We start from the raw sequence: 27,797 nt of genomic DNA on the forward strand, positions 1-27,797 counted from the left end.
CAAAGCAGACGCATGACCCTTCTGCCACACCGGGGCTACCATGGACCGCTCTTCTGCCTAACTCCAGGATGGTAAATTCCTGGTGGCTTCAGAGGTCAGCCTCAGAGAGGGTGGGGTTTGGGAGCTAAGTGGGGGAGAAGGCTGCCCAGCCCACCCTCCGAAGCAGCCCTTTCCCCCAGGGCAGCTGATCTCTGTTGTCTGGAGACGAGCTGGAATTCCACGAGGTCTCCAGGCCAGCCTTGTTCATGGGGGCTGCAGGCTGCTTCAGTCTGGCTTGCCTGCCAGCTGAGCTCCTGCGCCATCACCTGAGATCTATGCCAAACCTGGCTCCTAGCCCCTGGCTGTACTGCCTGGTGTGCATTTATTTGTCCCCACCTCACCCCAAAATGGTGGCGTGGGAAGCAAAAGCAATATCAAAGATGAGCAACAATTTGGTGTGATTCAAGGAGGCCCCTCCTAGTCCTGAAGGCCACCCCACGGAGCCAAAGAGGACAATTCCCAGGAGCCATTTCAGTTGGACGGCTGCTGAGAGAGCTCTGAGGGAGCTGTGACTGGCCCAAGGTCACCCAGCAGGCTGCATGTAGATGAGGAGCAGGGAATCAAACCCATTTCCCCAGATTGGAGGCCGCTGCTCTTAATCACGACGGCACACCGGCTCTCAGAAGGCAGAGGCATCACTCGTTGGCCTCTCCAATGATGCAGCACGGTGCCCTGCTTGGCAAGATGAGAAGCCATGCACACCTGTGTCTGTTGGGCACTACCTGCCTCAGAAATCATCTCTTGGTTTCATCAAGTCTCATCAAATCTCATGGGAAACGGACGTCAAGATCTGGAGCGCGCCCTGGGTCCTTCCACATGGAGAAGGAATTCCCTGGCGATTGTGGTTGCCTGGTCTGGTGCAGGCCAAAAGCTGAACGGAAACGGGCCCGCGTCTGGCAGGGAAGGACAAACCTGTACAGCCAAGAGCTCTGAATCTGCCTAGTGCAGCACAGAACTACTGCCTGCTTCAAAAAGAAAGGGAAATTAGAATTCTGATCAGGTGCATCAGAGGAATCAGACAACACCGTCCCTACCTCTGAACTCCGGCAGATAGCAAGCAATTTCACAGCACAAGACGCAGGCCGACAGAGCCCTGCCAAGACAGCAACATGCGCTGACACAGGCCCCTCATTCCAGAAGGTCCATGTCGGTTTTTAGTATTCTAATGATCAGCCACTTAGATACATCACAAGCCAAGTGGGTTCCGGGTTGGCTACAGCATCCACAAAGGCATATTCCTTGTTCGGAGAATTCAAAGCAAGCAGAGAAGGGTTATGCAATTAGTTGTCCAAGCCTCAAGGTGACTTCTTAGGAACGAGCCTTCAGAAGCCACGGCCTTTCGACAGCATACGTTCCGCCAAAGGCACCCTGCTCCGACTCTCCGTCTTCAACGGACAGTTTTGCTTCGGACACTCGGAGGGAACCAGCTCCCCTGCAGAGGGCCTGCCGGAAGCGGCACAGACCCCTTTGCATCTGCCGCCCACCCACCCCTCTTGACTCTGTCAGCTGCGCCGAGAGGCAGAACCAGCCTCAGGGCTTGGAGTTCTTTGGACTCTGAAGTTTCTCAAGTGTGTTGGGCTCACTTTGAAAGCCTAGCCTGGGTTTTCTTCCATGCGGGAGCTGCAGCACATCAGTTCGATATTTATGAAAGAAAGAATTCCGGCTTCGGAAAGGCGGGAGGGCACTCACCCGACGAGGGGCTTGCATTCTGATATTAGGCGTTATTTTCTAGTGGGTTAAGAGAATTCCACAGCAAAACCCAGAGTTATCTGCACTGAGCCACACAAACTCAGGAGAAGGGGGGAGGGAGTCGTGCAGGGGTGGGGAGAGGCACAAAGGCCGTTTTCATGTCCTCTCCGCTCATGCCAGATGGCACCGAGAGAATGACCAGCGCATGGAAAGCAAGGGTCACTGCACACTGTCCTCGGTGAGACACAGACTGGAAACAGCATGTGCGTGTATGGGAGGGGGGCTGGGGGGCGGAAGAGAGGAAGGCAGGGCCGCATCGGGAGGGGCCGACAGACGGAAAACCTTGCTGCTACTCACGGGCTGGCTTGGTGCTTTTGGATTCGGTGGAAGGCTGGGTTGCTATGGAAACATGAAGGACAGACAGGACACACAAAGGTGAAGCCCGGCATGAAGACAAATTACGAAGGAAAATAAAAGGCAGAGCAGAGAGGGGCAGCTGAAGGAGGCAGCGGCAGGGGCTGCAGCAGAAATGACACCCTGGATGCAGAAAACAGTCAACGGGGGTTAACAGAGGATTGACAGTGGACTGCTGGCCACGGTGGGAGTCTTTGTGCCACGAGGAGAATCGGCCTGTCCCTCAAGGAAGGGGGGGGGGGGGGAGACTGCAGCTCCATCACGAGCTGGCAAGAACTCAGGTGTGGGTCTGGGGCCAAGTGAGATCATGCGTGCCAATGGCCCACCAGTCTCCCTCCAAAGGCAGGCCTCGCCAGTCTGCAGCCACCTCACCCCGTTCCTTAAGTCAAGGATACCGCAAAAAGGAATGTGTCAGGGCCAAAGTGAGGAAGGGTTGTGCAAGCAGGACTCTCCTGCTAGATATTCAGGCAGCCCTGCTTCGGAAGCAGCTGTCGAGATGACGATAGCCAAGCCTCCACCTCTTCCCAGGTTGCCTCTGCCAACGGTTCAGAAGAGCAGCGCGAAGGACAGTCCCCACCTGGCCTTGCTGACACCTGCCTCTCCTGACACGGAAGAAGTGGACTGTGGGGTGTTAGGAGACTGGGATGTCAATCCTCAAGGCCTGCTGGCTCTGTCCCCGTTTCAGCCACAGCAGAGCCTCAGCAACACCCACCCGCTGGGCAGCCAACTCAGAACAAACAAACCGGTGTCTATTACAGCTCCTCCAACTCAGTACAGTAAGAGGGCTTCACTGGTGAAGGACAGAGGGGGCAGAAATGGCCAAAGTGCCGCCAAACAACTGATTTAAGGTGACCCTCTATGGGGTGGAGGGTGAGAGACCACAAGAGGTGGCTGGCCATCGCCTACCTCTGCATAGCTACCGGGAACTTCCTCAGCAGACTCCCACCCACGTACCGCCAGGGCTGACTCTGTTCTGGGATCTGACAGGACAGGGTTCGCCTTCAAGGCCTCGGAGTCAGGACTCAATCGAGCCTCCATGTTCCGAAGTCATTAACATCTGAAGACTGGTTGCTGGGGAGCAGGCATAGCCAGGAAGTGGCCGTGGCCTTCTGAGACATCTGGCTGGTCACTGCAGGAAGCAAAGGCTGGATCGGATGGGCCCTTGGTCTGGTTCAGATGGACCACAGTTCCGGTATTCAGAAAACTGATCTTCCTCACCGGGTTTGCTTACTTATATACATATTTTAAACAATATCTCATCCACCTCCCTTTTCAGCCCAACAGAATCCGAAGTGGCTGAAAACAGTATGAAAATCATCACCAAAATACAATAGAAAAAGGACAAGTGAAATAAAGCAAACAAAAAGTAAGGAGTTCTATCTTCGGCAACCGCTGGCTCCAACAGGCCGGCTTATGCAAGGCCACAGGACACAAGGCTCAAATTAAGGCTCAAAGGCCAGGAGCCCCCCTGCTCTGGCCCAAACGCTGCCCCTGCAGACAGAAAGAGCTCAGATACGACGGTTGGCGGCCGTGTCCCCCAAAATCTGCCCTTGGGCCAGGTCGGGGCTAGTCTAAGAATGGTCACCGAGGTGGTGGACAGTGCCGTCCAGTTGCAACCAAGTCTGGAAGATCCCTGAAAGGGTCTTCAAGGCAAGCAGTTCTGTGAAGATTCAAGGGGGTGGCAGGCTACAGTGGACGAGCAACAGGGTTAGAATCAGAGTTGGAAGGGACCTCCTGGGTCAACCCTCACGGGCTGTGAGTGTCCTGCATAGTGCAGGGGGTTGGACTAGATGACCCAGGAGATCCCTTCCAACTCTTTGGTTCTATGTCATTGCTGGCCTCTGCGTGGCAACCCTGGTGCTTTCTCATTCAAGTACCAGCCAGGGCCACCCCTGCTCAGCTTCCAAGGGCTGAAGCGATCGGCTAGCCTGGGCCATTCAAGGGATGGTGATTGCAGCAACATCTGCCAAACGCCTCCCATGCTCAGGCCAGCAGAACGGAAGTTGTAACTTGCTGCTTTGTTAGCCAACTTCAGTACGGAGGGATAGAAATGTTTTTTTTTTAATTAAAAGAAAAAATGTGCTTATGTTTTCAACTGATGTTTCTCTAGAACGGAGCTTCAAAAGGCTCCTTTAGGGGAAATTTGGTCTCTGAGTTAGGTGATCAGAATACTACTGAAGCCTTTAAAAGGAAGATAATTTGTAATCAGCAACTTCAAAGCAATGAATGTCTATTTTGGGGTCTCTGGTGCTCAAACCCATTTTCTTTCTCTCATTTAAAATAAAAAAAAAATCTCCCCAGCAACTCATCAAAATTAAGAAACAACATTCATGCAATTAAATGCAAAGGTTATCAGCTCTGTGATGAGGGGGGGGGGGAGAGATTTAGTGACGAAACGTCCTCCCAACCTTCCTCTGCCTTGCTCAGTGCAAAGTGCAATCAGGAGCGTCTTAATGAAGCACAATGCTTCACGGGGCCCATCTGGCAGTGTTTTGACAGCAGGTACCTTATTTTTCTTCTTCCTTTCCAGATTAAGTCAATTTTAAAGCAGAAGATGGCACTTGGAGCCTCCTGCTTCTGTGACCGAGTGGAAGGGTCCTCGCTTCCTTCCAACCCCCTCCCTGAGGGCAAGCCCTTCCCAGAATGTCGCTCTTCATCTCCAGGCTTCACAGCGCAGACTCTCAGGGACCAGCTAAAGGGGGGGGGGTCGCTATTAATTCCCCATTTTCAAACTGGGCTGCGTTTGACGACCACTTTATTGGGCAAATGACACCCCATCAGCCAGCTAGCTTTAAAAGCCTCCACTGAGTTCCCCTGCAGCCACATTAATGGGAGGGGGAGTCATTATGTGCCCAGGTGAGGAGGCAGAGGATCCACTGCAGCCCAGGCCACCCAAACAGCCCACTGAAACTGGAAGGGGTGCATTTACTAGACCTTGGTCTCGTGCCACACTCCCTTCCCAAAGGAGGCCCAGACTGGCTACAACAGGCACTTGGCCATGCTAGCTAGGGGCATGTTCACCAGCAGTTGGGTGCTTCGGTCACAAAACTGCTCGATCCGTGCTGTTCTCTAAGAGATACTTGTTCTGTTCCTTGTCTTACCTTTGTGGCTACCAAAGGCATCGACTCGAAGAGCCACAGTTGCAGGCATGTTGTGAAATGCTGGAGATTGTACCATAGAGTGGCAGCCTCATGGGAATGCTAGACTGGCCAATTTCTCAGGGCCATTTTTCACGGAGCACGCCTGTCATTCTTCTATCGATGGGAACCCCGATAGGATTGTGTGATTCGGCAGCCGAAGCGGCCGCTCCTGCCCACAGCAGCCGCTGCTACAGGCGGGAATGGCCGCTTCGGCTGCCGAATCGCATAACTTTAGGTGTCCTGCATAGTGCAGGGGTTGGACTAGATGACCCAGGAGACCCCTTCCAACTCTATGATTCTATACAAAGCTTGTCTGTGCCCCCATATGAAACGGCCCCCAAATAGGTCTTTTTTTTTGGACGTTTTGAAATCTGGAAACCAAATAATCTCCCTTAATGCTAAACGGAACGACAGTGTGAAGAGCAACAAGCAACTTTCATTTTGTGGACGACTGGTCTCCACAGGAGTCTAAACCCAGAATTATATCCGGTTAATATAGGTTGGCCTCTGTGTGAGACGGGATGCTGGGCTAGATGGACGATTGGTCTGATGCTTTTATGGGACATCTGAACCCAGCACTGGGGAGCAAAGTGGGACTGGGCCAGAGAAAAGCCTTACTTGACACAAGGCAGCCCGTGGGCCAGAAGCTGCTGCCCCTGCCATGGGGATGTCCCTGCAAGGGAAATGGGCATCCATGCAGAAATGAACAGGACTGCATGCGCTGGAGATGTGGAAGAAGGAGGCATCAGCCTCTCAGACAAGATCTACAAACAACCATGTTAACTGGGAAACAGAACAGCTACTCTAGAGTCAGTATTATTAGGAGGTGCACAAGTTTACCAGCTATGCCTTTCCCGCTAAGAACGAGAAGGGAAGTATGACAGAAAGGGAAAGAGACCCCAGAAACAGACCAGAGAGAAACTAAGTTAAACAGAGGTCTAGATCTACATCCGGTGTTAGGGGGGAAGCACTCCAAGGAAAAGAAACTCAGAAGAAGCACTTACGTGGCGGCGGAGTGCCTGCAGTTCCCCATGGTTGGAACACGGATGAAAAGAAAAGACACAGACACACAGCCCAAAAAAGAAAAGATGTAACAGAGATGAAAAAAAAAGAGGCGATAGAACAAGGCGCTGGAATTTTAAAATACACAAGCGAGTGAGCGTCACAAGACGGGACTTCCAGACTGTCTGGAGCACAGCAGGTACTAGGCAGCTGCAGCAAGGGCAAGGTGGCAGTGACTACTGGCAGCACTGAAAAGGGGCACCAAGGCTTGTTCCCTCGCAATCCTAAGCCGCCCAATTTAGGCTGATGGGGAAAAAACAGTGGCACCCTCTACGCTTTTGCTGAAATGCCCCGAGTACAGAGAGAGTACGCTGAGCAGATCGGAGGAACAGGGGAGGTTTTCTGCTTGCTTCTTCCCAGGCACAAAATACTATCCATAGAAGACAAGGTCCATCTAATTCAGAGGGGCAGAAGGAAGACCAAGTAAATATGAGGGGGGCATCAGGCCCAGGGCAAGCCGGGAGGCAGTCGGGACAGCTGGGCAAAAGACCTCACTGGATGCCACAGTCACATTTATTGGTGCACATATTTATTTCGACCAGAAGGTCCCTTTCCGAGGGTAACCAGGTTGGTCTGCCCCAGAACAGCTGGATTCGAGCCCAGCATCACCTAAATCTTTTGGGAGATTTTGGGAGTATAAACTATCAGGAGTCAAAGCTCCCTTCATCAGATATGAGTGGGAACTGAGCTCCCACCTTCTGACTGGGATAGAGGGGCTGAGGGATCTCCGTTCCTGAGCAGCCTTTGACTCTTGGAAGCTTCTGTTCTTGAAAAGTGACTCCTCTCTCAGGGGCTTCAGGACTCTAATCTGCCAGAAAATTATAAACCAAGCAGGACTAGGGACAGCTCAGATTTCACCGCTCCCCACGTGAAGAAAGCAGGTGGAGGATAAAACACTCCAGTCACAAGAGAAGCATCCCCCCCCCCCCCGCACTTCCTCAGGAAGCAGGACAGCATCAAGATCCCCCTTGAGACCGACTCCCAGCTTGTGACTCCATGCTTCGCCCACAGAGAGAGAAAGGCTGGCAGTGTGGAAACTACCCCAGGAAACCTTAAGTGGGAGCTGCCACAGGGCTCCTGCCCCCTCCCTCCCACACACACACTCCCCAGGAGGCTGGCGTGAATAGCTTGCCACTTTCCCGCCAAGGCAGATCACGTCTTACTGCTCAGCCCGGCCACATTCCTGCCTTTATCTGCCCATGGCTGGACTTAACTCTGAAGGGGGCCGGTCAGGGTGGGCTGCCCAGGTGACACGGAAGCCTTGAGAGACCTAAATCAGGCCTCATCTGAGTGGGAGCACTGCAGACGCTCCACGATCAAGCATGTATTTCACCACAGAGGAAGCTGGGCTAACCCTACGCCTCCCTCGTCAGCTGGCAACCTTAGTGCCGCCCTGCACAAGAGCCTCTGCCCCCACGCACACCCCTCACTTGGACTCAGCAGAGACGCAGGAGCCATTTTTGAAAAGGCAGTGAAAGCCAGTGAATCGCAAAACTTTTGCTTCTGCAACTGGTGGCTGGCGGGAGAGGCAGAGCGGTCCTCGGAACGGAGAAAGTCTAGCTGCCGGGTGAATGCTATGGCTCGGCAAGAGTAAAGAAGGCAGGGAAGATGCTGTCAAATAGGGCACAGCTCAACCTGTGAGTGGAATTGGCTCCATCCTTGCATGGCAGGGATGCTGTGGAGAGGCAGGGAAAGAAAATAAGAGGAAGGCAGACAGCGGGGAGAGGCGGGCAAGCAGCTTTTTTAACTTACGGACTGGCTGGGTCTTGAATTCCGAGACGCTGCTGATCTCCCCCATGCCTTTGCCGTTGACTGCAGACAGTCGGATTGCATAGGTGGTCTCTGGCTTCAGGCCCACGACAGTGATCACGCCTTCCATGTTGGCTGTTCCAGAAAGGAAGGACCCAGAGGAGGAATGGTGAATCCCTCAGCAGAAACACTTTCTTCTACACTCACCAACATGGCTTACTGCTATACGCAGGAATTGAACCAGGGGCAGACGGGGGTTGCTAGGGAGGGGTCCTGCTATGCCATTCTCAACACAACTGAGGGAAAACTTCATTTGACCACCACCAAAACCTGTGAACTATTGGGTGGGGGGTACGTATTCATTACTTCCAGAATTTTTAGGAGTGTTTTGAGTAATTCTGGCTAACCCGCCCCAAAGTAGTGAATTTCAGGTATACGTTGGGGTTGGGAATCTTCCGCCATGTAGTCCTGCCCTCCCTTATTGGCCCTTCCAACAGACGGGGTTATAAACCAAAAGTTGCCTTTAACCAATGAGGGAAACAGCATTCCGGATCACGAGTCCTCGCCCCCAGCGGCCCAGAACTGGCCAAGTCTCCCCACTGAGCCCCCTACCTTCCTTGGCGTCGAACATCTTGCCATGCCAGTCCTCCTCCCCCAGGGCTTTCCACTCTGCCCTGTACCGGAGAATGGGCACGCCACCCGTGGCCTCTGGCTCGTCAAACTCCACTTGAGCGGTGCTGGAGTAGGGCTCCACTCTGTCGATGGAAGGTGCAGACGGCGTATCTGAGGCAGGCAGAAAGAGCAGGGGGGGGGGTCAGTGACGCAGGACGGCCACTTGGCAGCTCCACCCCATCCTTGTATGGGGGGGAGAAATGCTTGAAGGGAAGCTAAAGTAAGGCAGAGCTAGGAGAGCTCTTGTCCTTCCGAAAGAGCACCAGCAATCTGTGAGGGCTGCAGGACAGACCTATGTTTATCTTGCCTCACCATTGGCCCAAAGGACACTTCCAGGAGTCATCCATTTACCAGATTGGTCTTATCAGGTCATGTGACATAAGAACTTCCAGTTGAGCCTGGTTCTCTCGGAGCCATTGAGGGACATAGCTTTCAGCTTTCCCTTGCTGTAGACTCCAGTGCCCCATCTCAACACAATTATGTGGATAAAGTTACCTGTACATTGGAACCCTTTAAGAAATCAAAAGAACCCTGATGGGTCAGACTAGGGAGGGTCCATCAACCTCCTGTCTCTCACAAGGGCCAACCAGTTCCCCTGCAGGGCCAGCAATAGGACAGAGAGGCCAAGGCCTTTCCCTGATAAAAAACCTCAGAAGAGACCTGCTGGATTAGACCAGGAAGGGTCCATCTAGTCCAGCATCCTGCCTCACACGGGGCCAACCAGTTCTTCTGGAGGACCCACTACAAGGCACGGCGGCTGAGGCCTTCTCCGAAACAAAGAGACAAACAGCCCTGCTGAATCAGACCAGTGGTCCATCGTGTCCAGCATCCTGTCTCATACAGTGGCCAATCACCTGGGTCACTCACCTGCCTGAACAAGAATGAATTCAGAGGATTCCTGGCCAATCCGGTTGACCGCTGTACAGTTGTAGTTCCCAAAATCATTCTCTGAATCCGGGGTCACCTGCAGAGAGCAACCGGGGGAGGCATCAGAGGAAAGCCAGTCTGTTGCTGCCTGAAGCTCCCTGGGATCTTACATAAGAGAGTGTGCTGGGATCCCAGGCGGCCACTGGTCAGGGCAACTGAGAGGGATCTCAGCGAGAGGCTTAACTCTGTCCCTGGTGTTTTTGGTCCATGCTGTGTGGCCTGAAGACGAACAGTTGGTTTTTATACCTTCCTGAAGGAGTCTCAAGGCCTTTCCCTTCCCCACAACTGCCTGAGAGAGTTCTGGGAGAACTGTCACTAACCCAAGGTCACCCAGCAAGCCTCATGAGGAAGAGGAGTGAGGAATCAAACCCAGCTCTCCGGATTTGAGTCCACGGCTCTTAATCACTATATCGCATTGGCTCATAAAGCTGCTGCTGGAAATTCCACTAGGAAAACCTCCCCAAAACAGTATTTTTCCAGTATGAGTAATAAAGGCATTTCCCAATATTCCCAACTGCCAATAATGGTATGTTATTTGGATTTGGAAAATGCTGTCGCCCACCCTGAGCTAACCAGGAAGTGTGGGTCATAACAATAAAGTTGAACGTGGCTGCAAGATTTGTGGTGGTCTATCGTTCTTTTTGGGGTGCAAAGCTTTTTTAATGCTCCCAATATTTTGTTTGGCGTCCCCAATAGAGACTTGGAACTGCAAATAAGGAACTGGGGATCAGCATCAGTCTCATCATAATTCAGCTGTTCCTTAGCAAGAAATATGACTGTATTTGCAGTCTCTTGCAGACAGACAGCTGCCCCCACCCCCCTTTACAATAAGGAAAAACACTGGGATCCCCCATCCATGCTGTCACAGAATTTGACTTATTTCTACCCTGTTCTTCTCCCACTGTGGACTCTAAGTAGTTTACGCATTGATACCCACATTAAAAACGCACTTAAGAGCCAAAACAGAGCCCCACACATGCTGCCTTCTCACTCAGTCATGAGTCCTCACCTCCAGGTAACTGGCCGTTGGAGTATTATAGATCCTGATGTTGCTGTAATTGGAACTGGGGAGCAGCTGCCCATCCCGGAACCATGAGATGACGGCACTGGGGTAAGCGAAAACCTCACAGGTGATGTTCACCTGGTTGCCTTCCCAGGTATAAACTGCCACAGGGCCTTGCAACTTTGGGGCATCTGGAATAGGAAAAGAGAAAGGTGAGGTCTTTCACATCACTTACTACCTGGTCCTTTTACCTGGAGATTCTGGGGACTGAACCTGCAACCTTCTGCATGCAAAACAGAAGACCTCTCCTTTAATAGACACAAAGCTGCATTATATAGAATCTCAGCCTTGGCCCATCAAGGTCAGCATTGTACTGTCTACTCAGTGGCTCTCAGGTCTTTCCCATCCTCTGCTGCCAGATCCTTCAACTAGAAATGATGGGGATTGAACCTGGGACCTTCTGCATGCCAAGCAGGGGCTGTTCCGCTGAGTCACAGCCCTCTCCCCACCCAAATAATTTCGTTCCAATTGACCTCTTTCATTGGACTGATACACAAGTGATAGTCCTTACACACTTACACTCCTTACACACATCCTCACACTGTGCCTTTGGTCTCCCACCCGAACCCATTCCCCACCAAAGATTGGAGTTTGGGAAATGGAAAGCAGTGGAAGGGGGCTTAACTCCCCTGCGATCCGCAATGGAGGGGCTGCTGCTATAGTCTCCCCACTTACACTGAACTTCCAGGTACATGGCTTGGGAGTCCTGCCCGATGGTATTGCTTGCGATGCAGATGTACTCCCCCGCATCCGTGTACTGGATGTCCTTTAGTGTCAAAGAAGAAACACGTGCATGGCTGCGTACCACGATGCGCCCATCCTGGGTCTGGCAGGAAAAGGAAGTGAGAGTCAGCAGGCAGGCTGTGAACAGGGGAAAATAAATGTGTGTGTGTGTGTGTGTGTGTTTGGGGGGGAGGGGCAACAGGGAAGGGCAAGAAGCCAGGCCAAGGGCATTTCAGCAGCCAACTCCTGCCTCTCTGAGACCCCGGAAGGCGAGCTGCCTGCCTTCCACATCCCACGGAACGGAGCTCAGGGAAGCTGTGATGTTCTCTTTGTTGCATGCAGCACAAGCACCCATCCTACAGAGCGCTGCGAAAGCGGGCGAGGGAACTGAGTTGCCCTCTTACTGGTAAACTAGATCAGGCTCCGTGCTGTGCAGGCAGAGGTTTGTAAAGATCAACATGGGATCTTGGATCCAGATTGCCTGGTACAGTTGCTTCTGGCTCAGAGAAGTGTGTCTCCCATGAAAGGCGTTCTTTGCTGGACACGGCCACAGCTCCCTCTAGCCTGGAACTCTGCTTGCAAATGCAGCCAGCCACGTGGACCGGGGGGCTCCTATGAAGCCAATGGCCAGTTTTCCCCTCTAGCCCTCTGGTGCCTCTGCCTACCGATGGCCCACGGAGGTCCCCGTGGCTAACGCTGCTGGGAAAACTGTCCTCAGGTAGCTTGGAGGCAGCTGCCCTGGTGGCAGCAGGCAGAAGGGGAAAAGGCTCTGGGGTACAGGTCTTTGCTTTCAGGCCCAAGTGACCAGGCCTGAATGGGGTGAGCGTGGAGGAAGGCCACGCCCCGTTTCCATTAATTATATCACAGTGTCAGATAAAATAAAATCCGTCAGAAGGAACAATTATTCAGAAGCAACACATTTCAAGTCCAGAATCAAAGAAACAGCCAGTCCACAAATGCAGAGGATTAGGAAACCGCCCTTTAGCACCCACACCCCGTCCCAAAATATTGTCAGCAAGACCATGAATGGGCCTCGTGCAGGGCAGATGGGTACCCAGAAGCTGCCGGCTCGCTCCCAACCCATCCCAAGCACCACTTGTAGCCCCCAGAGAGTGCCCCCGCCATGCACGTCCCACCCAACGCCCACTGCTGTCGCCTCAGCAATGGGACGATGGCTCACGGGGGTGGGCAGGGGCCCTTCGCTGGCTGGATATGTGCCCACACAGGGGCCCTGCTGCTTCTGGGCGTCTAGTCAAAGAACCACCAAGGGCAATGACAGGTGCTCGAATCTGACGGAATCTCCCAAGGCTGGCTCTCTTGCAGTAGATCTCTACAGGCAGGTCAGAAATGGGCACATGAGCAGCTCTGCCTGCTCATTTCAACACAAACACATGGAGCGGGGAAGGCTCTGCTGGGCTCATCTCCAGAGGGCAACCGTGGTGGTCTGCAGTAGGCAAGAACCTCAGAGACCAATAAGATTTCCAGGGTGGGAGCTTTCAAGAGTCAAACTGCCCTTCATCAGACACCATCTGACTCTCAACAGATTATTCCCCCCCCCCCACAAAAAAGAAAAAGAAAAAAAAAGAATCTTGTTGATCTGTCAGGTGCTGCTGGACTCAAATCTAGCCCACCTCAATTAGTTACAGAACTCCCTGCATGTCCATATCTTACCCCATCCCGTGTTTCAGTCTTTTACTGTCTCCCCATTCCCCACCCCCTCCCACTGCCTTCTTTTCTTCTCTTACATCTTTGACATGCCTCCTCCTTGCTTCCCTTGAACTCATTACAGGACTGAAGCCAAAGTTTAGAAATGTAGCCCCCACCCCAACCCAAAAGCAAGTTCTCAAAAGGGGAGAAGAAATCAGTTCTGTACATTCTCTGGGTAAGTGAGAGAATACTGGGAACTGGGATGGATGGATGGAAGGGAAGGGAGGAAGTTAGGTAGGTGGGCCTAGCAGCTAGAATGAAGGACTTTAGAAGACCACCACAACCATCAACAAGAGCACATTCTGGCTATTCTGGAGAGACCAGCAGCTGAGCTTTACTCCAGGAACTTTTTGAGGAACCGTGTTCAGTTCTTAGAATCAGAAAGGGAGGCTATCTCAGAGAATGGGAGGTCAACCACACCACTCCTGATGTTCAATAGATTTAAAGAATAAAGAACATCCAATTATGGACACTTCTCAAAGCAGAGCAGGATCTGACTTCATTCCAGGCAAAATCTGTTTGAGGCCTAGAGTCCCCTTGTTCCACCCCTGTGCTTTAGGGCCAAACTAAACTTGCGTCAGAGTGGGAGGAGGGGAGGGGGCGCTACAGGTGCATTTGTGTTGTTAATTTTTTACAGGAAATGGAAGGTGCACAAACTTCCCCCCTCCTTTTTAGCGAGGCCTAGAGATCTTTGCACGAATTCCAGCCGCCAACAGTCACCGTCAGCCTTTTGATGAAACCAGCTCTGACACACGGAACTTGATATTGATCCCAATGTTTCCAATCTCTTCCCTTGATAGACGTTATACTGATTAATAGACTGCTCCCAAAGATCAGTGATCAGCAACCCGCCTCTCCCAACCGAATGACTTTCCTTGGTCTTCGGGTTCCCCAGTCCTTCTAGAAATGCACGTGCCCCTGGAACTTCTGCTCCTGCAGCTATGACGATGCTAACATGCCAGCCTGCAGCATACCAAACAGACACTGTCCCCAAGAGCCACTCTTCGGCATCACCAGCTGTGTCTCCTGGCTGAGGAGAGAGGCCAGGTGCCCCTCTCGGACCCTGAAACCCCCTGCATGCAGCACCCGTGTGCACAAACAAAATCGAGACCGGGTCCCTCTACAAACGACACAACCATCCAGATCCAAGTTTTGCAATTCAAATCCTGGCTCCCGAGGGAAATCCTGGCTTTATGGAAGCTGTTGACTGAACTTCACAAGGAAATTGGTTAGTCGGCATTTTAACTCTCTCCTTCTCATCTCTCCGGAGAGTCTTCAAGGCAGGTGCAGAACAGTCACTAGGCAGGGGGGTCCAACAGACACGACCGAACCCTTTCCATGACACTGCGGCTCAGCTGAGGGTTGGCAAAACCTGGGGAAGAGGTCCAGATCCGTCCCTGGGTTAGCCAATTGCCCCTCCCTAGGTTTGGCCTACAGGGGTTTTTTTCAGGGGAACACACAGACTTTGAGAGAGGTAATTGCATTGCTTTTTGAGATGGAATGTGATGCAACATTTCCCAAAAAACAGAATCAGAAGACACCTAAGAGGAGAGAAATGAGCAAACGAGTGAATCTGAACCGGCTGTGGACCCCAGCAATGCCATGGCCAAGCTGCCCGCCGGGGAACGGAAGTGCTACTTCTAAAAAGCATCGTGTTCCAAGCACTGGTGCCTGTGAGAGGGTTGCAAAGCAAAAACGCAGGAATCTGTAAAAGGAATACATTTTTAAAATCCAATCGACTGCTAGATCTGCCAGGAGGTGTCAACATTCTTCCTTGAAACAGTTTTTACCTCTGGGATTCAAAGGAAATAATAGTTGTCGTGTCCCGTCCCCCCTCCTTTTCCTTGAAAAATCCCCCCCCCCTTTTGAACTCCACCAGGGCCCCAGAAGGATGCTCGGTGATGCCTGCCCTGTCCCCAAGACACCGTGCTTGTTCACCTGAAGACCGGCTACACGGCGAAGCGAGTTCTAGTGCTACCAGCAAAGAGCTGGGGCCTGTTATTGTGGATGCATCTCACTGAGTTTAATGCAGTTGCGCCATTCACACTGGATTTAGTAGGCGTGGTTACTGCTAGGAGAGATTGGTTAATTTGCAACACCTCAAATACACACACGCACACACACACACACAGACATGTGTAATATATACACAGAGCTATAGAAGATTGGCTATTTGTCTGGCAGTGTTATACCTCTTGTTTCTCGGGCCGAGTCCACGAAGCCTGGAGAGAACAGATAGATAAAAACACAACACACACAGAAAAAGAGCAATAAAAAGTTTACACAGGTTGTTTTTCCTCCCCCCCTCCCCACCCTTCAGTGAAAAACTTGTATGCATCACACTTCATTCCATGCACATGCAAAACCAAATTGAAGAAAGGGGGCAGGTGGGTGGGTGGGGCACAAAGTGGAAGGGAACGGCTACTGGTCACGTCCCTTCCCGCTCAGCATTCCAAATGGGCATTCGGAATGTGTCACATTGGGCGGAGCGAAGGCCAACGGGCTGCAAGAGACCCAGAGCTGCCACTCCGCTGCAAATCCCTCACACCCTCAATGACGCCTCCGCAAAGAAATCCCAGGAAGCAACTTTCGGCAGCCCCTGCAACACCGACGAACATCTCCGGGTACCGGGTTAGCCCCTCTGTCTGCCAGGAGAGACCAGCTGCAAAAGCGACATCCTTAAAAAAGGCTTCCCGTGCATGCATTCAAGCGTGACTCTTCCTTGTTTAAGGCACATGCTCTTTAAGAAGCGAGACGCTTACAACAGACGCAAAGAGTACATTCTGACGTCCAGAAAACAGCCACGGAGCCTTTATACTGGGGGCATAGTCCCCCCTCCCCGAACCCCAACGACATTTTGTCCTTAGGACCAGCTTGATCCCCCGTGGTTGGTGGTGGAGGAAATGCCAATAAACCCTTGGTGTTTCTCAAGGTGGTTTCCCCTTGCCTGCCTCTGCACAGCAGCCCTGGCTTCCCCGGGGCCTCCCACCCAAGTGGTCACCAGGGCCGATCCGGCTAGCTTGTAATGGCTGTGGAGTCAAAAGTCACACAGCCAGGAAGGCACAAGACTCAGAGTGCAGCAAGCTCTGCTGACGTTTGGAGAGCAGCAGCCGACACACAGACCAAAGGACAAGCACAGACATCCAGGGCACTCCCGGCAAGGCCCCTGCCAATGGAGGAAGCGGGGACTCCGGCCGAGTCTCCCTGCCCACCACAGCAGAGGCTCTCAGCAATGAAGTTGTATTCAGAGCACGTGATAAACCGCAGCTTGAACAAACCCTAGTCCGCTGTGGTATCCTGATGCCCTATTCCCTCTCTGCAGAACGGCTTCTGCGGAAATCTAATAACTGAAAGTCTGAGGTGGGACCAAGGAAGTCCCTCCCGCAAAAAGAACGTTTCTCCCATGTTATCAGACACAGAAGTTCCCAAGGGCATGCAAGAAAATATTTGCAGCACCTCGCGGTTTAACCTCCTCTGGTGTTGAGGAACTTTATGGAAGCAGATTCAAGTGGGTCGCCGTGTTGGTCTGAGGCAGCCCAACAAAACAAAATCAGAGTCCAGTCAGGTGCCTTTAAGACCGACAAAGATTTATTCAAGGCGGGAGCTTTCGAGTGAGGAAGAGTGCTTGCACTCGAAAGCTCATGCCTTGAATAAATCTTTGTTGGCCTTTATGGAAGCAGTAAGAGTGCGTTTGTCTAGGCCTCAGAATGGCAAGGTGGCAAAAATGTGCTCCTGTGCCTCTCAGAAAGATCCTGCTCCCAGGTCTCCCGTCCACTCAGTGTGTGTGTTTTTATGAGGAGGCAGAGAGAGAGGATCTGTGAGAGACGCCTGCATCAGAGCACCAGGACTGGAGAGGCGCTGGACCTAGAAGACGCCGGAACTCGGAGACAACCGCCACTCCTAACAAATTCAAGGTGTTGTCAACTGCTGCGTCGTTATGTAAGTGGGCCCAGGCCTTTCTGTCAAAACGGGGTGGGGAGGGGGGAGACTAAGAAAGCTTCAGAGCGTCCTCTGTTCTGGTGATGGCGACAAATCAAGAGTCTGGCCAGGAGGGGGCAACAGGCAGCCAGGCCTGAGGAAGAGATCCAAGGGCTGCGTATCTCAGTGCTGGGAAGATGGAGCGGGGGAGTCTGGGGACTGCTAATCTTTGCTGCAAATCCCTCCCTGGGCTTTTGGACTCCCTCCTAATACGATCCTCGACTGCAGGGAAGGTCAAGTGTGCAGCACAATCCTAGAGCGGAGCCTGAGGACCGGAGCGTCACGGCTGAGGATGCTTCCATAGCACAATGCCCACCCAGTCAAAAGTCTTGGGCAGAAAGGGCAGCCAGACGTGAAATGTTGAGCAAGCCCATCAGGGTGTGTCTCCAACCCCGTCAGGGCCTCTGTGCACCCGCAGCTGGGCCCTCCCTCAAGCTATAAAACCAGAGTGCAGAAAGGATTTTGGGGTGAGTGCAGTGGTGGGAGAAAGGCGGTGGCTAGACTCCGGGGGGAGGGGGCTCTGCTCCACTTCCCCCTCCTCACAGACCACACCTATAAAAGGAATGGCTGGCAAGGATGGAGCTTCCTGGGGGACAACGGCCTCTCCGTATTTAGCTGGCAGCTGATGGTTCGTTTGTCTCCAAGCCTGCCCGTGTTGGAGGACAATGACTGTGGGACAACCCAAGAATTTGCCTCTGCTGTTCTGATGTTAGCGGATGCAGGGCAGAGATACGGCCACAAGGAGAAGTCTTGTGAACCCTTAAAGAGCAGCCACGTGGAGTGAGGTCACAAGGTCCATCTGGCCCCGGTGACCATTGGCCAAGGAAGCTTGCAAATGGGGCACAGAAGGCGAGGTCCCTTCCTGTCCACATCAGTCCCCGGGAACATGGTTGTCAGAGGAAAAACACTGTCGCTGCAAAACGGACATCACGGTTCTGGCAACCAGGCTCAAATATCCCTAGTCCCTTCTCTCTAACCCTGGTTAAAAAGGCGTTTCTGATGGTTGCCACCCGTGGCGCTACTCTGATGGTCTGAAAAAGCCCACCGATTGCTCGCCCTGTAGCATAACAAACAACGGAAATGCAGCCTCAATCCCCAAAACGGTCCCTGTGCAGAGCAGCCAAATACGACGGACGAGAGAAGCCATGAAACAGACCCCCAAGCGAGCACATCAGGCGCCACGCCGGCAGCCCCCCTGCCCTTCCCTCCTGCCCCCAAAGCAGCAGCAGCCCCCCCAGCTCCTGAGTACTGACCGCCCAAAGGCTAGAGATGAGAGTTTCAAAAATAGTTAGCAGTTTTATAGCTGAGCACCTGGCAGGGGTCTCACGTAGCAGAACAGGGACCTCCGGGAAAATCTCCCAAGGCCAGCCTCCCAGCTCCTGCCTGAACTTGACCGGTTTATGACTAATTCTCACTTGCATTTGGTTGCTGGAAAAACTGACTGGCTCTCGATTTCTCCTTGCCTTTCTCCCCCATTTTTGCTGAGTTTGCAACAGGTTCTTGACCTGCCCAGAAGCGTGTTTGTGCTCTGCTGTTGCCACCTGGGCCTGGCAAAGGGATGACAGGACACGAAAGACCCGTCCCTGTGAGTCACGCCCGGCAGCCACAGTGGTCACTGCAAGGAGAATTGTCTCCCCAGAGGGGCTTTCTCAGTGGGACAGAGTGCTGGGTCTTGCCAAGTGAGGGGCTTCCCCTGATGACAAAGCATAGTCAGATGCGGCAGCAGCGGCGGCACAAGTGAACCACAAAGGTATTTAAAGGGTTTGCAGTCCTTTTAAAAGCCTTTTCCAGTCTAATAGTTCACCCAGAAGGCATTTAAAGGCACTAACAGCCCTTTAAATGTATTTCAACTGCAGCTATCCAGTGGTGCTGAAAACTCCCAACACTTTTGGGGGGTTTCCAGGCAGCCATTTTGGATAGCAAAAAAAAAAAAAAATCCAGCAGAATTAATATCTGAGAAATACCGATATGATTTTTTTTCCTGGTGTTTTTCCCAGCTCAGATTAGCAGAATGCAAATTCCCAGTGGCCAACCACACACCTCCAGGTGGAGCACAGCTAAGGCAAGACGCTGCTTGGCTCCAGTGCTCCAAAGCACATTGTCTGCACACACGGAGGACCCCGCCCTCAGCCAGCGTCTGCTGATCGGAATCCCCAAACTCTTCCCCCCCCCCCCCGCGCTGGGGCTCAGTGGGAGGCCTGGGCCCCCTTCTCAGAAGAGGCCTCCCCTCAGTTCCATGGCAACACTCTACCTTGTCTTTAGCTTGGGAGGCTTAGGGCTAGGGACAAACGGCAGCTCGATGGATTCCCTGGCCAGGTTGATCTGAAGACATCATCGTCATTTCAAAACTGCTAATTATTTTTGCCGCAAAGAACAAAAATGGGTCTGGTACGTGATCAACAACAGTTAACGAGTGAACACAAAGGCAGCTGAGCTTTTGTGCCTGAAGTTACGTGCAGCGCGAGTGTTCAGTGCAGGAGAGCAAGAGTACAGAAAAACAAACAGGCTCGTTTGGGTCCCCAGAATCTCTGGGGCCTCCCTCCACCCCCCAACCCCCCTTTGTCCCGGCAGCCTCTGCTTCTCAGAGTTACTGTGAGATCGATGCACACTGGAACCAAAGAGGGACCCACCTGCCCTGGCATAGCCAAGCTCAGAGATGTCCCTGGAGTTCTCTGCAGATTCAGCAAGCCACTGCTATTTTTAAAAAATAAATTATATCCAATTTTTCTCCCTGACCTCCAAAGTGGCTTTTTCCATCATCCCCTCCTTTCTTTCTCCGCTTAGTCCTGCAGCAGTCCCCTTGTGGGGGCAGGGCAGGCTGAGAGGTTGAGCAAGAGAGTGGAACGTGGTCTCCCCGAGTTCTTGACTGACATGCTGATGTGCTGCACCTCACGAGCCCCCCCCCGGCTGTCAGGAGGAGCTGGAATGGAGAAGTCCTGCTGACAAATAGCCGTCCCCTGAGGAGCACAAGAATGCCTCTGGATGACCAGGCAGGGGAACACTGGCGACTTGGACGAGGGCTATAGTGCTGCTTCCCTTCCGGGTCATTTGCTCCCCAGAAATGTCCAGCAGAGCTGCTCGTTTGCATGACTGGCATAATTGGTCCTTCTTCTGTTTCCTGTGGGGCACCTGCAACCCCAGAATCCTAAATAATCCATGAAAATGTTTAAATCCCACTGAAATCAACTTGACCAGAAACTCCACAGTGTGTGCTCAAATACGCCCACCTTAGGCTTCACCCAGGGAGGCTTCCGGGAACCCCAGTCCCCCTGACAGAAATTGGTCTGGCTGGAATAGCTGACCACGTGGGTCTCCATCCAGCATGCCACCGAAAGCATCCAGATGTTCTCATGGGGCCCTTCCCTTAGAGAGCAGGTTGCACCTGGAGGCCCACCTACTGCAACAGGGCCAGCTGAATCTCTCACAGGAGTTTTCAGCATCATGCTGCAAGAGCAGCAGCCTGGTCAGGGGAATCTCCAGCCCGTGTTCCATCTCAGCCACTTTGGGACCTTAAACTTGGTCTGCAGACTAGGGACCACGATGCTGGCCTATCCGAGCGGGCCGCATGAATGCTCACTGGGGCCATGTCAATGAGGTGATTGGGGCCCTCACAAAGCATTATATAAATGAGCATTTATATAATCACCTGCGCTTGGCCCTGGTTTCAGTGTGCAACGCTACAATGCAGGCTGTGGCGAACAGCCTTAGGCCCTTCCACTTCCTGCAGCAGCTGCCTTAGGCCCCTCCACTTCCTGCAGAGCCTGCAGTCTGGATCTTGGGGAAAGCAATACCTTCTCTTCGTTGCTGATGTTCCGCGTGGAGGTCCTCCAAGTGATGGAAGGGATGGGGTCCCCGGAGGCCTCACAGGTGAGGGTGATCTGATCCTCTAGCTCCATGGCCGTTTTGTTCTCCACGTAGGTGATCTTGGGTTTCGCTGGAGGAAAAGAAGCAAAAGGACTTTGCGGCCGTGGCTGAAAACACAGGGACAGAAGCCTCTGACAGGACCTCCTGTGGATTCCACCCACATTCCCTCCCATGGCGTTAGGAGGTACACAGATAAAACAAAATAAAGCTCTGCATAAAAGAAGCCTGTTTTTTGGCAACAACAAAAGGCATCCTCTACAAATGATGCAAGATGAAAAGAACCACACTGAAGAATTATGCCAGACTGGAGACGTCACCCGTTAAAGAAATCTCTTGGGGCAGAGAGATGAGCAGAAGATGCGGTTATTAGAACTAAAGCGCATTTGCATGTGCTGAATGCATCTTCAAAGAGTCCACTGCAAGACAGCCATCTGGTATACCGTTCGGATTCGAAAGAGATCATCAGAAGAATGCGGGAGGGAAATGCATCCGATGGATTTTCAAGCAGGAAATCTCCATTCCCAGGCAATAAACGGAACAGCTCTCGGTAGTTCTGGCTTCTCCCACACGATCCAAGTCTAAAAGTTCAAGATTATCTCCAGTTTCCTTTGCAGGACTGAGACAACCTGCCCCTTGTGTCGGAGCAGTGCCTTGTAGTCTTTGTTTAGATTAGGTTTTACAGAAGGGTTTTACAAACTTGCTTGAATAAATGCTTTAACAACAACTAAATTTTTTTCTAGTACGTCCTTCTCGTCTGGCTCAGAGCGGGTAACACAAGAAGGACACAAGTATTTGGTTGCGTCGATAACCATTTTTAAATGTTTTAAATTAACATATATTAGCAAAATTATAACATGAAGCCGCCTCCTTATAAACCTTCCCAAGAGGAATTAATATCTGCTGGGCAACTGGTGTTCTGGACGGAGCAGTGCTGTTTTCTCGGAGTTCATTTCCTGGCCTCAGCCACAGGCCTGGCGGAACAGCTCTGTCTTGCAGGCCCCCTGAACCTGCTGCAGGTCCTCCCAAGGAGAGATTTCCAACAGGTTGGGGCCACGACTGAAAAGGCCCCTCCAGGACTGTGGTTTACACTGCTGTGTTGAGCTTCTTCTAAGTAGCATCCGATTCGTCTAATTTCTGTACCGCTTAATGCGCTATGTGACTACTTGCCCTCGGCCTCTTTCCGGTGGCTCCAGACTTCTAAAATCTTTATGCATCGGTTCCTGGATGCCTCAGTGTTTGTGATCATGCTGGCTCATCATGTGTAATCCACCTTGAGTCGCTATGACAGAGGCAGACTAGAAAAAATGTAATTAACCCCCCCCCCCCACAATCCTCTTTGATGGGCAATGGGGTCAATCCGTTTATTTAGATATTGACATCTCCCTTTGTCTCCCCAATGGGGCCCCAAGGCAGCTCCCCACAGCTGTTCTCACCACCTCCACTTCCTCTTAACAAACAACCTTGTGAGGTAGGATAGGCAGAGAGAGAGAGAGAGAGAGAGAGAGAGAGAAACAAAGAGAGACAAAGAGAGATAGAGGGAGAGAGAGAGAGAGAGAGAGAGAGAGAGAGAGACTGGCCCAAGGTCACCCCATGAGCTTCAAAGGTTTGAGTCTGAGCCTCCACCTATATTTCAATTAAATATCCTATTTCCAATAGAGTGAGAAGTACAATGTGCTCCTGTGCTAATGTGTGTGCCCTGTTGTGCTTCCGTGACCCCCTGGAACCGTAAGGAGTCTGACCAGCACTCGACTGCCCGATCTGGGCTACACGGGGGGGGGGGGGGGCTTACCAAAGACCTTGAGATGGATGGTGGCATCGTGTTCTCCAGCTTTGTTTTCGGCAATGCAGATGTACTCTGCCTCATCATTTTTCTCCACCCTGCGGATTGTCAGCTCTGAGCCATCGTAATTAAACCCGTATTTCTCGTCGTCCTCCCCTCGTTCTATGGACTCCCCATCTCTGCAAGGGACAAAACACAGACAGGCAACAGAAGTGAAGTTTATCCCTACGGCAGGCCCCTGATGGCAGGCTGGCTTAACTGTTTTTATCAAGCCACTCCAGTTTAAATACTTGAAGGGGACCAGAGCCTCCGACTCCAGGCCTCCTGTAAGCAAAGGGGAGCCGGAGTGGAAACACGAGGTCACAAGGGCAGTTGGGGCCAGGCCTGTCATCCGCCACAGCTTGAGCGTTGTCTCGGCAAAAATCCCACCCGCGCTCAGACCACAGGCAGAAGCTCAAGCGCTGAGGATCTTACTTTGTCCAGCTGATGGTTGGCTCTGGAAAGCCATCCGCTTCACACACCAAGGTGACCGCCTGGCCAAGGTTGGCAGTGGCGTTCACAGTGCTCTGTCTGGTGTGAACAGTAGGAGGCACTGGAAGAGAAGGGAAGAGAAAAAACACAGAAAAGCTTGAGACGGGCAGGCAGGCAGGCAGAAAGAGGCCAAGACCTTCCGTCACACAGTGAAGCTCCTTGTGCGGTAGCAGCAACTTCTCCCAGAACAGTTTTTGAAATCTGCCCGGTCAGTCAGCTCTCTCGAGGCCCGCTAGACCAAAGCCCCCCCCCCCCTTACCCTGCCCACTTTCTAAAAACCACTGGGTGGGGACAAGGAAATGGAACAGACCCTCCCGGGGGGCTCACCATTCACAATGACCCGGATCTCCCTGAAGTCCACCTCCCCGCGGGTCAGGATCCTCCCTTCACAGCGGTACATGCCCTCGTCCGTCTTCTTGATGCCTCTGATCTGGAGGTAATTGTTGGACAGCACAACAAACCGGACTGGAAGACAAGGAAGGGGACAGTCACAGAGAGGTCCCTTCACGGTGCCAAACCTGATTGCACAATTTCAGAGGCTGAGCTTAACGGACTAGCACCTCCCCCCCCTCAAGCCTTGTTCCCATAATCAAACCCGAGAGATCTTACGAAAGAATTCAGGTCAAGTCCAACCGGCGACTAACAAGGGAAAGGAAGCCCTCCTCTATATATAGCATGGAGAATTAACAGATGATGAGTAAGTGTCTCATGAAGTGCAACTTCCCAAGACTGAACACACACAGAGTCCTGCCGATACATGAGCATATCTAATGACTCCAGGACAAAGCCTCAGTCTAGCCACGGCCGCACCCGTCCCTCTAGCTCGTGCTTGGCTCCCCTGCAGACCACACTGGACAGGGCCACGTCAGGGCCCCTCCTGTTCCACCGTACCGTCTTTCTTCAGGACGACGTCTCGTCCCAAGTGCTTCCACATGATGTTGGGGGGCAGGGAGGAGACCACATCGCACACAATGACGGCGTCCTCTCCTTCTTTGAACTCCTGAGGGCTGGGGGCATTCCTGAAGGTTAGTTTCTCTGGAAAGGACAAGCAGGAGGCTTTGTCAAGACAGGAGCGGGGTGGATTTGCCTGACACAGCATGAGCTCTGCCTGCAAGGCCACAAAGGCAGACCACGTACTGGTTTCGATACACTCACACATCTGCACACCCATTCATGCTTCATCCGTTCACTCAGGAGGGCAGTTTCGGAGGGAGTCGGGTTGCTCTGCAGGAGAAGCGTTAGATTCGAGGCTGACAAGATGTTTTAGGGCATAAGCCAGGGGTAGTCAAACTGCGGCCCTCCAGATGTCCATGGAGCGTTCGCTGGCAGGGGCTCATGGGAATTGTAGTCCATGGGCATCAGGAGGGGCGCAGTTTGACCACCCTTGGCATAAGCTTTCAGGAGCCAAAGCTCTGGTATCTGACGATGGGAGCTCTGATACAAAAGATCATTCCCTACGTTGATCTCTACGGTGCTACTGGACTCAAATCTAGCTGTTCATGCATTCACGTTTATCTGGTCAAACATTTACTTGGGCTATCTTTAAAACAAAGAAAGGGCATACTTCAAAAGCTCCTCAGAGAAGGTGGTGGTCGTTTCGGGATTCACACAAGGGCCAAGCAATGACAGGGGCTCATGGTCACTGTAGTCCTTGGACACCCGGAGAGCCACAACTTGGCCACCCCTGACCTAAGCATCCCTGACAAATGTTTGTTTGCCAGAATGGAGAAGCTCATTGACAATGCTCCAGCCGCCACTGTTTTAAATGACAGTGACAGAGCCTCTGCTTGGCACGCAGAAGGGCCCAGGCTCAATCCCTGGCCTCTGCAGTCAAAAGGAGTGGGCAGGGGGAGATGGGCAAGACCTTGACTGGAAACGGTGGACAGCTGGAGCCTGTCTGGAAGATACAGACTTGCGGTCTGATTCAGCATAAGGCAGCTTCATGTGTTGTGGATGAGTTTCCTGATCAAATGACTGATTTCAAAGGTGCAGAAGAATCCCCTGCCACACCCTCTGTCAGGAGCACCCTCTCCTCCCACATCTCTCCCCAAGGGTTTGGCTTCTGTGTGAGTCGCGTGAGTTACACGTTCCTGGCCCAACCTCTCAGAAGGAAACAGGGACGGTGACTTACGGAAGATCTTCACGTTGAGTGTGGCCTCCGCCTCTCCCTCCTCACTGGAGACCACGCACTTGTAGATGCCAGCATCGTCTATGTCCACGTTGTAGATGGTGAGGGTCGAATCGGAGTCTCCACTTGGCGCCACCGTGATCCGCTGGTTTGAGACGAGCTTCTCGCCGTTGGGGGCGAACCAGGAAATGTCTTTGCGTTTGGCATCCCCAATTACTACAAGGAGAAAAGACCTTTAGGTGAAACTCCAGAACCGTGATACTCTGTGGCCCGCTTGTGGCTCCTTTGGTGTTACCCATGGCTCTCCAGAGCACCGTTTCACAATGTGCCACCTGTCCTGTCACCTATCTCTCCGTTATTTCTTTGTTTTATTTAAAACATTTTCATGGCGCCTTTCCACTCAGTCAGAGTTCCCCCCAAAGCTTCTGGCTCCAGGATTCCTTGGTGCAGATACCCCCCACCCTCCTGGTAGCTAAGCCCATCAAAAAACTGCTTCCACCGCATAGCACTGGGACTCCTTTGATCCCGGCTTCTGGGTCTGGAATAAAGGCTCTGGGGGGATCAACCGGCTTAGTTTTAGCGTTTTCGTTCCACCGGGGCTTCCTAGCATCCTGGCCTGATCCCGGGCCGTTTTGGTTCTCACTTAAAGGACACACAAGGACGCCCTTGTCCGGAACTGAGGAGCATCACCTAGAGTTGGGAGCCCCTTCGGGATCTCACAGCAAGGCTCTGTGTTTTCTCGCTCCACAAGGCAAGGCTGTTTCATCCACGTGGGCAGCATGACCCCCCCCTCAAGCTTTACTCACCTTCACAAACAAAGAATTTGGACTCTCCAACAGCCACTTCCACCTTGTTGGGGATAATGTTCACTTGGAGAGAGACTGCAAAAGACAAAGAGAAGGAGCAGAGTGAGGCCGCAGCGTTCTTCTCCCGTCCCTGTGAGCTGGGCAACTGCAGGACAGCTGTCCTGCCGCTAACCTTTCTCCTTAGCTTCCGGGCAAAGATTAATACGGGGGGGGGGGGGGGGGGAGGTGTTCAGCAGCACAGTCAGAACGTCCCCTGAGTTTCTCACCAGCAAACCTGGGGTTGGCAAGGAGCCCAAGCCACAAATTACCATAGAAATTGGAGCGTCGCTATGGGCAGGCTTGCCACTGTGACCAACACTCAATGGCAGCGCACGCTCTGCCGGGGCCCCTGGGCGCCCCACGTGAACCTCCTCCTGCCCCCAAGAGACTCATCATCGCAGGACGCAGCCTTGTCTTTATTGGTGCGCTTGTTTAGATTTCAAAGTCCAGGCTGCCCTCTCCAAAAGAGGGCTCGGCACAACTCACAACACATAATAACATTGAAATCATTTTAAAATGTACAATTGATTTGATTTGTACACTGCCGCTCGCAGCAAGCTGGCTCGTGGCGGTTCACAGAAAAAACATAAAACAATATATCCAACTATAAAGCCACCTACAATATACCTAATAATAATCCTAAAATAATTCCCCAACTCTATAACATGGCGATAGTAAATAAAAACCTCTCCCCACGGCTGGGGCCACTGGAGTCGGTCCAGATAACAACATATGATCTGATCACACACATGCAAGTTCAGTACTTAGTTTCCCAGGTACTTAGTATTATTTAAAATTCATTTTGATTCTGGTCCCACTTTCACTGCCCCCCCCCCCCCCCGCCTTCTTAACAGACTCACTGCAGGCATGATGGAATTCCATAGCCAGGGTGGGTGGGGATCTGGCGTGGAAGATGGGAAAGAAAAAGGGGAGAAAGGGGGGAGTCAGGGAGGGAGGCCCCTACTAGTTCTTCACTTCATCCTGGCCTCAACCCTAGGCCTGGGCACAAGAGGGGCACTTTGCAGGCCCTGCGGGACTTTCGTTGTCCTGCCAAGACCCAGGTCTCTGTTGGCCAATCGCTGCGCCAAGCAGGAGCCAGGGCTGGAAAGGCTCTGGTGAGGCCAGTTTGGTTTCTCTGGGGCCAGGGAACTCCTGCAAGTTGGTGTTAGCAGAGCACAATGCTCTTCTGGGGGCACATGGGGTGCACCTCCAGCCCCCCCCCGAAGTTTCCCCTCAACTACCTTGTCCTTCAGGTTGCAGTGGGAGGTATTTCTTACATGCCCAGAGGCATTCTTGCCTGACCCCCACCCCCCAGACAGACCCCTTGGTGCCCACCCTCCTCTGACCCCGGAGGATCTCTCAAGGCACAGCTTCCTTCCTGGTCAGAGTGCCGCATTGCAAAGCCACACTACAGGACCCCCACAGGTTCATGGGGACCCAGGGAGCCGAGAGTCTTCTCACACACCCTTTCAGTGCAGGAGGACCT

The 27,797-nt window shown here is 52.6% G+C and overlaps 1 protein-coding gene across 16 annotated transcripts in view; it reads right to left on the reverse strand.

Moving 5' to 3' along the window:
• NCAM1 (neural cell adhesion molecule 1) overlaps positions 1–27,797 on the reverse strand; it is a 181,041-nt gene that overhangs the window by 31,021 nt on the left and 122,223 nt on the right. For 3 of the 16 annotated variants that reach the window (XM_077306235.1, XM_077306229.1, XM_077306237.1), the window contains exons 2-15: positions 26,273–26,347; positions 25,470–25,682; positions 24,230–24,373; positions 23,666–23,803; positions 23,282–23,399; positions 22,817–22,986; positions 20,955–21,097; positions 15,378–15,407; positions 11,431–11,581; positions 10,702–10,886; positions 9,633–9,729; positions 8,706–8,876; positions 8,097–8,228; positions 2,086–2,127 (exon numbers count right to left, since the gene is read on the reverse strand). In XM_077306235.1, the coding sequence (XP_077162350.1) occupies positions 2,086–2,127; positions 8,097–8,228; positions 8,706–8,876; positions 9,633–9,729; positions 10,702–10,886; positions 11,431–11,581; positions 15,378–15,407; positions 20,955–21,097; positions 22,817–22,986; positions 23,282–23,399; positions 23,666–23,803; positions 24,230–24,373; positions 25,470–25,682; positions 26,273–26,347 (1,809 nt within the window). Of the gene's footprint in view, positions 1–2,085; positions 2,128–6,286; positions 6,302–8,096; positions 8,229–8,705; positions 8,877–9,632; positions 9,730–10,701; positions 10,887–11,430; positions 11,582–15,377; positions 15,408–20,954; positions 21,098–22,816; positions 22,987–23,281; positions 23,400–23,665; positions 23,804–24,229; positions 24,374–25,469; positions 25,683–26,272; positions 26,348–27,797 lie in introns of all 16 variants that reach the window. The other 13 variants (XM_077306239.1, XM_077306230.1, XM_077306242.1 and 10 more) reach the window with 5 other exon arrangements.

Source organism: Paroedura picta, chromosome 12, assembly GCF_049243985.1.
Source record: "Paroedura picta isolate Pp20150507F chromosome 12, Ppicta_v3.0, whole genome shotgun sequence".
In the NCBI taxonomy this organism is placed as follows: Eukaryota; Metazoa; Chordata; class Lepidosauria; order Squamata; family Gekkonidae; genus Paroedura; species Paroedura picta.